The 15,333-nt window shown below is 45.7% G+C and overlaps 2 protein-coding genes across 9 annotated transcripts in view; one reads left to right on the top strand and one right to left on the bottom strand.

The window, feature by feature from the left end:
* HABP4 (hyaluronan binding protein 4) overlaps positions 1-2,957 on the top strand; it is a 40,929-nt gene extending 37,972 nt beyond the window's left edge. Inside the window, exon 7 of one of the 3 annotated variants that reach the window (XM_089913012.1) lies at positions 443-2,957. In XM_089913012.1, the coding sequence (XP_089769138.1) occupies positions 443-499 (57 nt within the window). In that variant the 3' untranslated portion in view covers positions 500-2,957. The remainder of the gene's footprint in view (positions 1-442) is intronic. The other 2 variants (XM_089913013.1, XM_022558922.2) reach the window with 2 other exon arrangements.
* Positions 2,958-13,103: 10,146 nt separating this feature from the next.
* Positions 13,104-15,333, bottom strand: part of CDC14B (cell division cycle 14B) — a 97,208-nt gene continuing 94,978 nt past the window's right edge. For 5 of the 6 annotated variants that reach the window (XM_089913008.1, XM_022558916.3, XM_022558919.2 and 2 more), the window contains one exon: positions 13,104-13,589. Coding sequence is in view for 5 of the 6 variants with exons in the window: in XM_022558916.3 (XP_022414624.1) it covers positions 13,553-13,589 (37 nt within the window). In the remaining variant the exon portion in view is untranslated. The other variant, XM_022558915.3, reaches the window with a different exon arrangement.

Below are 15,333 nucleotides of genomic sequence, written 5' to 3'. Positions count from 1 at the left end.
CATGTAGCAAATTTTTTTTTGCTACATGGAGCAAATTTATCCAATAAATATCCTCCATATTTATTGGATGAAGGAAGTGCCAGATACAAAAAGGGTCACTCAGTAAGGATCTGTGGGAGGGAGGGCCGGGGGTGGCCAGTAGGCACTGCCAGCCATTCTGCAACAGGGATGGGAGCGGGTCAGAGGAGGGAGAGGCACCCTTCCATGTCCCCTCTTCGGGGTCTGTGCAGCACTTGGCTGCAGCTCAGAGCAGGGCCTCACTTAGAGTGACCCTGCCACTCTTCTCTTCCCACTGGGACCCTCTCTCCCTCAATGTTTGGGCCGCTACCCCTACCCCATTAGCTCCTCCCCTGAGGCGGAGTGGGCACCGTGTTTCACACAGCTCTGCACCCAAGTGGGAATGGGTGAAGTGACAGTTGCTTTCAAAACTTTTCTTTTTCAGACACAAGATGTTGCTCCAAACCCAGATGACCCTGAAGATTTTCCTGCTCTGGCTTGAGAGAGCCCTATTTCCCTGGCAAATTAAAACAGCACTGGCATACCTACAAAGAGACTTTTTTTGCTGTGGGGAAGATAAGAACAATAGATGTTGCTTTTTCCCATGTAGTTTGAATTCATTGCACTTTTTTGGCCTGGGGGTGGTGTGGGAATAAGGATTTCTCCAGATGCTAGAGAGCAGCAGTTCTGGTCAGGCGTTAGTCTGGCACTTTCCCGAGAAGGTGGAGAATGGTGATTATTTTTTTATTTAAGGAATTCCAAACGTAGTTCAGAAATAATGTTTAAAACATGTACATAGAGATTGTATTGAATCTTCCACAAAAGCATGGAGAGTAAAGCAAGCTGTAAAATAGAATCTGTTGAGACTACTTAGTAAGTTGTATAGATACCGGAAGGCTATGTCCTTCTGTATTAAAGGAAATACATATAACTTGGACCATTAATTTAAAGCGGTCACAGCCTAGTTTTCCGAGACCAAGAAATTAAAATACAGTTGTATTTACTATCTACTTGTAAATGTTATATTCTCCTGGAATTTTTTGGTTTTCATTTAACCAATAATTTTAAGTAGCTATCGTGCGGTCACTGGTTACCACTCTGTGGCAGAGGCTTAGGGAAAGTATTGATGTTTTTCATGGTGATCTAAACTACCTCGTGGTTTCTGCGTGTACGTACACACACATACACACACGCACTTAGTATAAATGTGCATATTTAGTGTTTGGGTGGGTTTTAGGATGAGTATTAAGTAAATGATTTTTTAAATGATGTTATTTATCCCACCAATCAAATGAAAAGGGGTCCAGGCAAGAGTATTGCAACTTAACACCACATGCTTTTCTCCCTCAGAGCTAGTGTCAGAATTCAACACCTGTGACAGAGGCCCTCCGTCCCTGTCCTGGGCAAGACTTATAAATAACTAATATTTATTGAACACCTATGTTTAGTTTTTCTCACTTAGCCCTTGCACCAGTTCGAGTTCCTGTTTCTTGCCTTTGGAGAATTTTGGGGTTAGGGGCTTCCTCAGAGGTTCAATAACTCCCTGAGTCCCACCCTAACCAGCAGGGCTGAGACCTGGAGGCCCACGTTCTCTCAGCCCAGCTGCCTGCAGGGTGGTGCCCAGGGTGGCAGCTGGGGCAGAGGCAGCTGTAACGGCCGCTGGAAGCTGGGGTGACACTCTTCCCACTTTACTGAAGAAACTGGGTAACATTTGCTGGTTGTCACACGGTTAATATGCTTATGTGGGAATCTGAACCTTGGTCTCAGGATCTGTGCTTTTTTTGCCTTGCTATACTAAGATGGCAGTTCTGAACTTGAACCCAAGTGTAAATAAAGGTTGGTATTCCCTCCTCTGTGTATAGAGAGCCGAATCCTTTTGGTGACACCCAGCCCAAGAGAGAACAATGTGGGAAAAGGCCACAGCGGAAAGAGTCATTTCATATTTTGTTGAATAGTCAGCACTGAACCCTCGGCCACGTTAAGCCAGTTAAGGACCTTCCCTGTGGTTGACAGCCTACTTTCGGATTCTTGTTATTAATCTGAGTACTAAGGTAATCATTTTACTCCCTCTCCCCGGAAAAGACACAGTGAACGTGAGTACCTGACCTGAGAAGTCTTGTGAGAGTGAATGTCGTGTTCAGCCATGATGATCAGCGGGTGCAGTGTGAAGATGTGTCACTGCTCATCAGGCTTGAGCTGTGTCACATTAAGTCCTTTTGCCTTGCCCTGGCTTTGAAGATTGGCAAAACAGATCCTTCTCAAGAAGATCCCCTTTAGTGTTGTGTATAACGATGGAAAAGCCCATTGCGCTGGATTTCATGTATTTGCAAACACCGCATCCTTCCCAAACACATTGAGGATGCCTGTACCACGGAGCAGTCTCGGTTCTTGTGGTCAGAAAAAGTTTGGGGGAATAGGGGACGGTTTCTGAGCCCGCGAGAGGTCTTCATTTGCTCACCAGGACTACCTCTTGCCAATCTGGTGGGGCAGATGAAATGTCAGGCTTTTGTCATGTGGTTGTCCACAGTCCGGCCCCAGAGAAGACAGAGCAGAAGCAGAGGGCAGGGGAAATCCATGATGTGCTGTAGGGAAACTCAGGAGGCAGGATTGTGTATTCGGACCTATATACAAGGCAGAGCCTTCCACATGACAGTGCCTTGCGAGACTCCTTTGAGGTGCTTGGGTGTAGACGTGTTGTCGTGAGGCAGGACACGTTTCTGGCTGGTAACCTTAATACTAAGCAAACTAACCCCATTAAAGAAAACTTGTGAGCCTAACAGACTCTCTTGGAAAGTGGGAGGTCAAGCATGTTTGAATTCCAAGGGCAGGTGTGCCAGCCCCCAAGCCTGACTTGGATCCCTTCTGATACAGGCGCTCCCTGCCGGGGCTCCTGAGGATGAGCTGGTCCCAGGACCTGCATCAATAGGAGGAGGTGTGACCCCTGACAGGTTTTGGTACCCTGCTTCGACTGGATGAAAACCTAAGTCACACAGCTGACAGGGTCTGGGAAGAGGCGGACTCACTGCAGAAGCTGCTCCTGGCTGGGAACCTTGCACTGGATGGTTTGAACGTCTTGCCAGGCTACTTTGAAAAGTACATCCTTAGCCTAATGTTACTGATAAGCATTTGACATTTTCATCCCATGCAAGGCAGGCTCCTCAGAACCACAGAAGCCGCAGCAAGCACCCCGTTTTCTAGTGCTGGTTTCTAGTTGAGGTCCTTTCCTTCTCGGTTCCCTCGCTCCTCCGTGCCAGCCCAGGGCATAGGTGTTTCATAGGTGAAGGCATTGTTTCTCCTTTGGAACCACACCATGTGTGGTGTTGGCAAGGCCTACGGAGCAGCAGGACCCGGGTCTCAGAAGCTGGGAAAGGGCAGCCCTCAAAGTAAAAACAACTACCATCTTCTAAGCTATTCAGGAGACAGCCACGCCGCCCTCCCTCTCAGCAGAGCATGACCCAGCAGGACAAGCAGAGGTTCACTTTGAGAAAAAATCTGCCCACTTCCCTTTCACTGCTGCTGCTGCTGCCACCCTCAGCCTCCATGGGGATCACACGCTGAACAGCTTCCAGGGTCCTGCCCTCACCTCCACATCCTCCCGACATCGGCCTGAAGTCAGGGGCTTGGGTTGCCGGCACCACTGCCCACAACGTGTCCCAAGTGTAAGGCTCTGCCTGGCTCTCTGTATTTATGCAGTAAGGAGAATGAGGAAGGAAAAAAGCAGAAAATAAAGAAATCTTTATTGTAAAATACAACACGGATAAAAGTGCAAAAACTTTGTTGTAACCACCACCTAAGTCAAGGAGCCAACTCCAGAAGCCTGTCCATGCGACCATGCCCATCACAGCCTCCCCTCCTTCTGAAAGGAGCCACTCTCCTGACTTAGAGGAAGCACTGCCCAAGGATGCACCCCTAACAATACGGCTCTGCCCTTCGCCTGAATGGCCTTTAAGTCTGAAGGATCCCCCTCCACCCTCTTTGCAGAGCCTGGGTAACCTGAGGAAACAAACATTTCTTGAGTAACTGCTATGTGCTGTCCTGTAATTGTCTCATCACTTTTCAGTCGGGGAACAGGAAGGGACATTCGTCTTCCTTGCTCCCTAGCTAGTGTTTGGGCAGGGATGGGGTGAGAAGATGATTTGGTGCCCAAGCTGTGTTCTTTCTACACACTCCTGAAATTTCCAGTTAATTGATTAGTCCCTCTGACAAAGCTGCCAAGAGAGAGACAGGGAAAGGCCAGAGGACACATGGACTTCTGTGGGGGCCCGAAGGACCACGTGGGGCTGTGTGCTGCCGTGCTTAGCCACTCCCTGTGGTGAGGTGGCGCTCAGGGCAATGCCACACTGTGACACGTTCTCCTGAAAACATTTGAAGTGCTCTTAGAAAGCTTTATTAGGTCTCCCGCACAGGTGGAAATGCCAAGACTTGAGAGGCCACGAGACCAGTTTCAAGGCTGCCGGCAAGGCGCTGGTGGAGACAGGAGCAGAAGCTGGGCTCTCCCGGGGGCCTCATGGAGCCTGAGGTCCGAAGCACTCCAGGGGCCTCCGCTGGCCCAGGCGGCCTCTGCCCATCTCCTGCTGCTCTGGGAAAGCCTTTTCCTTGGCCATAGGTTTCCCATGACTCCAAGGCAATAGGACTTTCCCCAACCAAACCACAAAGGTTCTCTAACACATCACAGCTTTACCACGGGCAAAAGTGGCCCCATAGTGTGGGGAGAGCACCAGCTGCCTTGTTTCTTTGCAAAATGTGGCCCCATTTCAGAAGACTGACTTGGGAGCACAGTCATTTATAAGTTGGGAAACGCCTGTCATGAGAATGGAGTGGCATCAACTTACACATAAGTCCCTCAGGGGGCTCTGAGAGTTCTCAAATGTTCTCAGAAAATAGGAAAACTATTTTCTTGAGAACAGCCACCCTGCCAGAGGCATCGAGGATACCTCCAGAGAGGTGTGCACTGCCCAACCCCGGGGGACCTCACTCACCTTGATGAACCACCCGCATAACTGTGCTGGGGGCTCTGGTCTGCACTTCACGCACCTGCTCAGATAGGAGCAGCATTAGAGCAACAGGGAGGAAAACTTAAAGTACCTGAGGTGAGTCCTACATTCTTGGCAACGCAAAATGATCAGAACCTACGTGTTCTGGTGGTGAGGGAAAGTGAGAGTGCAAGTGAGCGGGGACGCCAGAGAAGTGTTCAATAAGAGGGAAAGGACGGTGGGTAGAACGGAAGCAGGAGAAAGGCAGAGCCCAGGTGGCCCAGCGAAGGAAGTGGCAACCCAGGGTCCTGGGACCAGGGTGGAAAGACATCCTTCAGGGGTTTTCACCGAGGATCCTGAAGGCCCAGAAGGGGGCCTTGGGATGACTGGTGAATAGGCTCCTTCATGGCACACCTCTAGGGGGCACCCTTCACACTGCACCTGTGTGAACAGCACCTCTGGATGCTGTGATGCCATGGAGGGCCTGTCTATGAAGTCTTCAAAATTTTGCTTTTGGGGGGGGCCATAGGGACCAACTCCCATCAGATAGTCACAAGGACCTCTAACGTAAGAAAGTTCAAGGAATGCTGTCGACTTGGACTCGGGATTGCACCACTACCAGAGAGGGTGCCAGCCTGGTCATGTCCCCAACCCAGTCATCCCCCCAGGTCACCTACAGGAAGTCCCAGCTCTGGCTTTGGGCTGAAATCTCCATACCCAGTGGAAGAACGAGGCAAAAACTCCTTTGCTGTGACTCTGAGGCATGGGCCTGAGGAAACAGGTTTAAACTGCACCTTGAGAAAAATCTCTGATGGTGAGCGCTGTGGTGTCCAGGAGAAACCGCTGAAGATCTAGTCCCTGCGGATCCCGAGCCAGATTAAAAGTCGGTCTAGAAAGGTTACAGCCCAGGACATCCAACCATCGCTGGAAAAGGTGGGAGACAGACAAGAGTTGTACCTACAACACCAGAACCTGTCTTAGGGGGTTACTGGATATGGCAAGGACTAGTTTACTATGCTGTCTGGAGAAAAGACCCCAGGGTTCATCCTCTAAACTCCCTGGTTAACCGCAAGGCAAATCTGGGGCTGGCCAGAGAGAATGGCTCAACAGCAGGAGTGAGCTAGGGTGGCCACCAGCCATCACGCTCCCTGCCCTCACTCCTGTCCTGCCAATGTTGAGGGAACGCTCAACTGCCACTTAAGGACATGCCAATCACTGGTCTGCCTATGGTACTCCGTGTGTTGTCCAGCTGTCACAACAGACCCGTCACAGGGATGGAGACAACAGGATGGGCAACCTCCCCATGGCTGCTACACTGATAAGCCAGGGCCAGGCAGGAAGGCCCTGCCTAAAATCTCAGGGTCCCTCAGTCTCATGAATACTCATGAGCCCTATACCCAGGGTTAGCCTCTGCTGCCTCCTATATAGATGAAAGCTTTTCTCCGACCCCTTCCTCTGCCAGCTGGGGCTTGGGCCAGAGCAGAACGAGGCAGGAGAACAATATTCACTTTACAGGGTCCCAAGAGCATCCTGCTGTTTCTGTGACATCACAAGTAAAACTGTGGACCTGATCAGCAGTTCCCAACTGGGGGCAGCACTGCCTCCTGAGGGTGGCTGAAACTATGGTGGTGGGGGTGGGGGGAGGGTTGGATTACTCAACAGCTGGGACATGACTGGCATTTAGTAGGTTGGTGGGGGGTAGGTTTGCAAGGAATGCCAGACTGGCTGCATTCCCTGGAGTCCTACACAAGGAAGAACTGTCTGCCTGAAAAATCATCTTGCTTTACATAGGGAAGCAAACCCACGATGAAGAGAAACCATTGTCTTTCTACGAGTAAAACGACGCACAAACCTCACTACCTCCCCCACTCTTTCTATTCCCACCCAAAGGCTCTCCTCATTTAACCTATGATATTTGGCCATTATAAGAATCAGAGGGGCCAAGGCCAGGCTCCCGACCTGCAGGAGGGCCTCCTTACCTGGGCACCTCAGTGTGGATAGAGCACCCGTCATCCGGAAGCATGTCAAAGTCATGCAGACTTTCTAGCAAAGAAATGAGACACAGTTAGAGACAAGGCAAGGAGACCAGACATGCTTCAGGGGCAGCGCAGAAGGATCTCCGCTCCACATGGACTGGGCCAGCTTCCCCATTGAGGGAGCTGGGGTTATCTGGAGAGGAACCTGAAAGGGGATCCCAGAGTCCACGTGCTCCTCCAATAAGCTGAGAAAATGGTGAGACTATATATAACATAGGGGCGTATTATGCCAACCACTTAGAAGACAAAATGCCCCGAATCTGAATAATGGGGCAGCTAAAAGATGGGACCATATATAGCAGGGAGTGATGGTGACCATGACCCATGGCCCTAGGGCCAGCGTCCTCCTGTTAATTAACCAGCTCAGCAGTGTCACAACAGCTGCTGATGGGGGACGGAGGGAGCACAGAATGTATCATAGTCCTTTTGAAGAGCATTAAGGTAATATTTTAATTTTTAAATTAAACATAATATATATGGCTCTTAGTATGTACCAGGTGCTTGCTCTAAGTAATTAGCAAATATCAAATCATTTAATCCTCATACAACCATATTAGATATTGTCACTCTGGCCCAAATCACACAGCTAACAAGCAGCAGAGCAAAGGTTTACACCCAGTCTGGGTCCAGAATCCGTGTTCCAAACAATTACACCAAGCTCCTTTTTGATGCACTGTACAACGAAAGCTATAAACTTTTGCATATCCCTGACCCAGAAATGCCTTTTCAAAGAATTTATCCCAAGAAAATAAGCAGCACCACCCAGGAAGAATTTACATATGGGAATATTCAAGCAGTGGTATAAAGGTAAGAGGTTGGAAACTACCTACGTGGGCAACAATGGGGAGAGAATGGTTACTGAAGTCATGGCATATTGCAGAGAAGGTAAAAATCACATTTGTGGAGAATTCCTCCCACTACACGGCTTTCCAACGCACCCACAGCTGCACTTAAGACCCACGGGCAGAGGAGAAGAAAGCAGTGGTGGATGTTATGCTCCACGCTGGCACCGGGCCCCATACTATGCCACAGTCGCGTACTTTGGTCTCTTTTAATCCAAACACTACGCGTTTATTGGTCCAATTTTACGGATGAACAAAGGGAGGGCCAAGAGGCAGATAAAGGATCCCCAAGTCACAGAATAAGTGGCAGAGCTCATTTTAGAACGCACATTGCTAATTGCTCTTTCCATTATCAACTTGCTATTTAAATAAACTCATGGGGCCTCAGGAAGGGGCCTTTTCTACTTAACTATGCCCCTGCTCTGCCTTGAACAAACCACTCTCAAGAGACTCAGAAGTCAAAATAGTCTGACCTCTTTAAAAACTTACCCCATTATACTTACATGGAATTATGCTACAGGTACCAAAAATAGTGGATACTGAGGGACCATAATCTGCTATCAAAAAATTGGTCTTTACCTAATTATCTAGAGAAAATGACCTTAAATGTATGAAAAAATTAACTTATTGAAAGCTGTGTGCCAAATGCTGTATTATCTCATTTAATTCTCCTTATAACTGTTAAGGTGGGAATTCTCTTTATTCCCATTTTACTTGAGAAACAGAAGCAGAGGGATTTAGCAAATTGTCCACGTGGTAAATGAAAACTGGACAGTGGTCAACAACAGAGAAGGAGACCAAGAATCTACAGGGCCGGGGTCTCAGAGGCTGGTTACCCACACTGCACAGTCCTGGAAGCCACAGCTGCTCCCACAAGAAACAGACACGCCCTATGGTTTCATCCAGAGCCTTGCAAGCCTCAGAGCCTTGCTGCCAAGCCTGCCCCTTTCACACTCTCATGTACCTTGAGTTGCTTGGCCCATGCCAACTGAGCTCCAGTGGGTCAGCAGGAGGGCACACGATTCAGCACGGGTCTCAGGGTAAACCATAGAGGGGCAGGCAGACGCTGCAGAGCCTGGAAATCGCTCTTTGCGAGTAGTGGTGTGCAGGAGGAGTTTGGATAGGGGTGAGAAGACAGATCCCTTTGCTTTGTACTTTGAAAACTCATATCCTAGCACAAATCAAAGCTAAGTTCCTTGGGGGAACTGGACAGCACTCCTTGACAGGCTCCTACAACCTAGACACAACCTCTGCATGATGGTGTGGGCAGCTAGGTCTTTTAGGATTCCGCCCTGCAAGAGACCAACAGGGAAGGCAGGTGATGAACACTGTGGATGCCATCCTGGGTTATACATTGGGATGTGAAGTGCTCTAGCACTGGTCCTGCCCTTTACTCAGCACTTTAATCCTGACCTTGGCAGGCAAAATGAAGGGGCTACGGTGCATATAACCTACAAGACGCTAAGGGCCTGACCTGCTTGTGTCTTATCCTTAGCGGTTTCCAGAAAAGTCAAACCTTTGCATGCCTGAGCTGGTTAGTGGGTGTGTGTGAATGCGTTCTTAGCAGGAGCCCCCTCACTTGCTTACTGTCTTATCCTGGGGAAGATGTTATGGACTAAACTGTATACCCCCAAATTCTTAAGTTGGAGCCCTTCCACCACTACCTCAGAACGTAACTAACTGTATCTGGGGACACTGGCTTTAAGGAGGTAATTAAGTTAAAATGAGGTCATTAGGATAGATCCTAATCCAACCTGACTCGTATTATAAGAAACGGAGGACAGACAGAGGGACACCAGGGACTGGAGGGCACAGAGAAAAGGCCAAGGAGAGAGGCATCAGAAGAAACCAACCCTGCTGACACCCTGATCTTGGATTTCCAGCCTCCAGAACTATAAGAAAATTAATTTCTGTTGTTGAAGCCTCCCAGATCACAGCATTTTGGTATATAGCAGTCCTAGCAAACTAATACTACAGAGGGTTACATCCACTTTATACTGCCTACCATGATTCGGAATGATAAGTGAATTAAAAACTCAAAAGGCTGTTTGGTTAATACTTTTAATTACATGATTATAATTATACAATTTCCACTATTCAACATTTCGTATAAAACCAGTTACAATACACAAATGTGACAATATGTATCAAACTATATAGGTATGCAAAGTTTACATGCCATTATGAAGCTTTATCTTAAAAATACCTTCAGGAAAATAAACATTCATTCAACTAGTTCTCTCAGCTTTATAAAATATGATTAGAAATATACATTTTAATTTAAAAAAATCAAGACGACGATTGATCCAATACTGATTCATCAGTTACATTTTAAAAGTTTTAATAATCTATACATGAGTGCAGGTTAGATAAAAGTCTGCAAATCATTAATATAAAACTGCAGTCATATAATCAGATGAATATATCTGCTGACAGTTAATTCTACTGGGCAATTAAGGAGGTAATTTCCTACACAGATTAGGTGAACTGTCCAGTCAATTAAACACATCTGTAGTATTTCCACTTAGTGACATGGCGAATACTCAGATTTAGGAGAAAAGGAAGAGCAGCAGCTAGCCCCACAAGGACAGTTTCGGTGGGAAAGAACTAGGAAAGAATTAAAACATGTTTTTAAAGTTGTTTGTGATGAGCACTGCTTTCCAAAATGCAATAATCACTTTAAAAACTGTATGAAGAGAAGCAGCTCAGCCACTTTCTGACAAACATCAAAGGAACGCAAGGCCCACTGGTCAAGCAAGGGAAGGGCTCCCGGAGCTCTTGGCATGACGCGGCCCAGAACACCAGATGGTCCAAACGGTTCACCCAAGGGGAGACACTTGGGGACTCATGAGAACACGTGGGGACTCCTTCAATCTTGTCGGGGCCCAAGAGGTAGAAATCACCCCTGTGAGAGGCGGAGGAGGGCAGGGAAGGAAGTGGGTGGGGGACAGGCTCAGAGGATCGAGTTCACAGCAGAAAAATTCTGGAGACTAGAAGAGTGGCGGGCCGCTTAGATGCAGCTACATCTTGACAAGTAAGGCTGCTTGTTTTAGGGAGGCACTGCTCAGGATCCGTCCCTCTTCACCGACAGGTTAGAGGGATTTCTAGTTTTTCTGTAGCATTACATAATGGAAGTCTGTCTATATGTCTAGGTACCCAGTTTGGCAGACCACCCTTCTTTTGGACTGTCCCTAACTCTTGATGGTTTGAGTCCCCAGAAAGCTTCAAGGGCACCTAAAAATATTCATTTCTAATTTTAATTCCAATGGAAACTGTCTTGGTGTACTTTCAAAGTTATTTAAGGCTCTGAAGTTAAAGAAATCTCTCCATCTGACATGCCCTGTTTCATATTCCATAGCAACAAGATCTTCTATAACAAATTAAAAATGAGAATCTGAGAAGATTCTTGGGTATGTTAAAGTTTCAGTTGGGGGCCGGGGGAAGAGTCTACTTTTATTCACAGCAGGAAGAACTTTCCATCAATCAGATCCAGAGACTTCCGAGATTCTAGATGTCCCCAGTACATTTAACACTGTGCTGTATACAATCCATCTGAAACACTATCCCAAATTGTGTGTGTTCCAAGGAAGGCTTCTTTAACAAATGACTAGTTGGCTATGACTAATTTCAGTGAGCCTGTCAAATACAAGGATTTTTAGAAAGAACCCCAGTGACAGCAATTCTAGCTGGAAACTTGAGCAGCCACACAAAAAGGCAATTTGTAAAACAAAAGGTACATTGAAGCCCAAGAGACACCAAATGGCTTATTCGCTGTGAGGGTGACGGCACATTTACTTGTTCTGACCGGCAAGAACGGTTCAGACGGAAGTTTGATTTTCACAACTACCGGGATTGTTTATGTAGGAGATGGCCTTTAAAAGTATAAAGGGAAGGACAGTTGCCCTGAGAATTCAGTGTTTAATGCCTGGGCACAGCTTGAATATTTAGTAGCATCTCCCAGACCAACACAGCAAACAGAAGGTTTCCCCTCCCACTCAAAGCTTAATGAAGAGCTGTCTTCCCTCAGGTAAGTAGGTCTTTGTATTTATGAACTTCCAGGGATAGAAAAACACTGTTTTTCTGAGGTCTAGTCCTCAGAAAAAAGCTGGCATGGCCCTCATGGTGCCCAATGAGGAGCACCTCAAACAAATGCTTGTTTGGCCAAAAACAATGGCATCTTCCATCTCCCCTCAAAACTAGGCAACCTTACAATTTACTCCAAGAGAGTAAATACTAAAATAGATCCACCGTCTTCTAATTACTTTCTGCATTAGCAGACTTTAATCTGTTTATTCCAACCATTCCTTGTTCTTCATATTTGTATTAAAAAGGCAGCTTTTTAAAAATGGAATTGCCTACTGACCTGATTCATTCATCTTATAACGTGAAGGCATTTTGCCTTTTAATATTGTATCATCTCCCCATTCTCCAAACTAGGACAGGCAAACACTGGTTAGCAATAACTAAACCATTCACTTCTTATGGAGGTAACCAAGATGATTACAAATATTTTTTTCTTTGGGGCCCCACTTTTTTTTTTTTTTTTTTTTAGCAGCAAATAAATTCTGTTTTGTGATTGTTTTACATTACAGACTCTGCTGTGTTTCTGTGGGGTTGAGGGGGAAGGCACTCTGCAAAGAGTTATTAGTTGTATTCCCTAACCAAAGGCAACAGTGAGTTTCTTATTTACAAACAACTGAAATCCAGATACGAATAACTGTCACTGAAACCAAAGGGTGTGTGAATGGCCTTAGGTCATTCACATAATAAAAAAAAATCCACAATGCTACAGAGAAAGACCCTAACAAAGTAACTTCTTAAAAAAGTCACCATTATTTGGGATCACTGTTTCCAGGGGAAACACCAACAGTGTGGGGTTTTTTCCTGCATGGAAGGAAATATGATTTTAATTTGTCTGACTGGGCAACCAAATAGTGGGCAGCCTTGGCATTCTTCAGTCTCGAAATGACAAACGAACGACTTAACAACAGTCTTCCAACTCTGAAGCCAGTTTCTCCTCCTGAGTCTTCTAAAGCTACTATTAACATTCTCTTGAAAGTTTTAGGTTACCAAAGTACCGCAACATGCAACAGCCTTCAAATGTGGTTTTCCCAGATTCTTGTTAATAAAGCACTCTTTGGTGGAAGACAAGCAGCTTGGGTACTTAACAGAGTTAACATTTTAACAGTATTACAAATACTAAAGTGAAGGTGATTAAACCAAACAGTATCAAATTACAGAAAGTACCATTTCAGTAATGCTTGTTTTATCTTTATAAATTTTGACACAGGGTGAACAGCAAATAAATAAGTAAAAAACCTCCATCAGACCCTCAATTCTTCTGAAGGCCAGCAGCTAAAATGATTGCCATCACAGGGACACACATGCACCACACAGACTAGTCAGCTCTCCTGATAACAGAGGGCTTTGATATTTACACCTGAGACTAATTTACAACAGCTTTTTTTGTTAAAGACATTTCTATAGAAGGAGAGTTGGGCCCTCTTCAAGTCATTCACTTGTACCCAAACTCATGTAGTTATTTAAATTCCAGTGGACATTTTCTTCATTGAATAAACTTCTTAGGTGGAAAGCAGCTAAGGCTTTTGCAATTCTGTTTTGTTTCCAAATAAATTGTGCTAAAGTCCCGTTGTAGTTTTCTGTTCCTAGAGTCTTCCTTCAAGTTCTGGTCACAGGTTTTTACTTAACGCAAGACTGTTTTAGTCCTTGAAATGGAGGGACTACAGGGGGAAAAAAAAAAGGATTTTACCATGAAGGCTTTTAAGTGTCCCATATGTAGTTATCAAAGACAAGGAAGGCAACATAATAAAAATATTGACATGCTAAAAAGTATACACTTTGTATAATTCTTTAATGACAGATACTTTGGAAAAGACAGTACAATATCAACCATAAAGTAAAGACAAACAGGAGAGAAGAGGCAGAGCAGAAAAAGGTTCAGTTCTGCAAAAAATTAAAAAACAATAGAAAAAAACAATAAAAAAAGAAGGGAGTGCAAAAGCGGCCGAGCAATGAGAGTACCATAATGCCATTAAGGGCATTTGTTGCAAAGCATTCCTTTTCCTTCTTTCCCTCTGAGGAATCAGGCTGTGGGAAAAGTGGAAAGAATGAAAAGATAAAGAAGTGTTACTTGATTATTTCCAAAGCCAGAAGTCGGTCACAGAAAAAGCTGGGGCACAGCACGCAGTTTCCAGTTTAGCAGAGCGCAGCAGGCACCCCGCACCTGCTCCCACCTTGCTCCGCACTGCTGCACAGCTGCAAGGGGACAGCCGCCGACCCTCTTTTGTTCGTGAATAATGGACCTACATTGATCTTCACCCTACCTCCTTTCTTTCCTTCCCCAACTGATCACTTTAACTTTCAACTAAATAGCAACTTTCAGAGAACAACTAAAGCAAAAGAAAAGAGAGAAACCAATTCCAAACTGGAGGTGACCCTCACTTGGATGATGATAACGGTGCTCTATCAGAGCAGCTCATCCGAATCAAACATTTAGTTTTCCGAGACCCCAATAGAGAACTGAGTATAAAGGTCCAGGTTAGTTGGTGGAGCCAAGAGGGAAAGTATCTGAAATTTCAAAGGGAGATTAATATTTTAAAGGAACAGAGGTAACCAGCATAAAAGAGTATTTAGATACAACATTCTGGGGCTTCTACAGTGATATAGTTTTTAAACATAATGGCAATGACAAAGAATTAAAGCCCAGAGGTGATGGAACAGACACTGAGATCTGAGACTCTAAGGAAGAAGAAGCAGTGACAGGTATGATGATGGCAAACGTCACAAATGAGAAGACTTAAAAAGCCGAAGTCCTAAATGTAGTTACGCCAACTGAAGGGCTTGTGAAGAGACTCATGGTTTCAGAGGCTGAAGAAAGAGCCTGAGCATTTATCTTCCTCCAAACTATGAATAATTAGGTACAGAATGCCCCAAAGCAATGAACATTCGTTTGGTTTGACAGGTGGAGCAGAAAGTGATGGTTCCCAATGATGCAACTTGGAATAAAAAAGGCACTTATACATGACAGTTTTCTTAGAAAACAAATGAAGTTATAATTTCTTTTAAAAAACAAAAGACTGCCCCCAAAGAAACAGTATAAGCTTACAGGAACATGCACTCAATGGGTGAGCAGTGTAAAGACATGAACCGAACTGAATGACATCAAATGAGGTGGCTACAGGTTCTCAATCGGAGGCTCGATGATGAAATGTTCGAGACCCATTCTCAGGGAGCTCTTCAGAGTTGATACAACAACACTGAAAAATGGGCCAGTTCTATTTAGCTGGTTCTTCAGTGGATTATTAAAACAGAAACATTAAAATGGGTTTCTAGCTCTAACAGGAAGTGGGAGGTGTAGAAGCCCATTAATTTACTTCTCTGGACTTAAGAAAGGGGATGAGGAAGGTGCTACACAGACTCCTCTCAGCACCCCATCCGCCACCAGACGCTCCAGTGTTTCCGTGC

This window comes from Delphinapterus leucas, chromosome 6 (genome assembly GCF_059928025.1).
Source record: "Delphinapterus leucas isolate spDelLeu-1000000601 "Yukka" chromosome 6, BTC_Dleu_Yukka2, whole genome shotgun sequence".
Taxonomy (NCBI): domain Eukaryota; kingdom Metazoa; phylum Chordata; class Mammalia; order Artiodactyla; family Monodontidae; genus Delphinapterus; species Delphinapterus leucas.
Note: the sequence above shows the minus strand (reverse complement) of the source record. Positions and strands in the feature narration are given on the sequence as shown.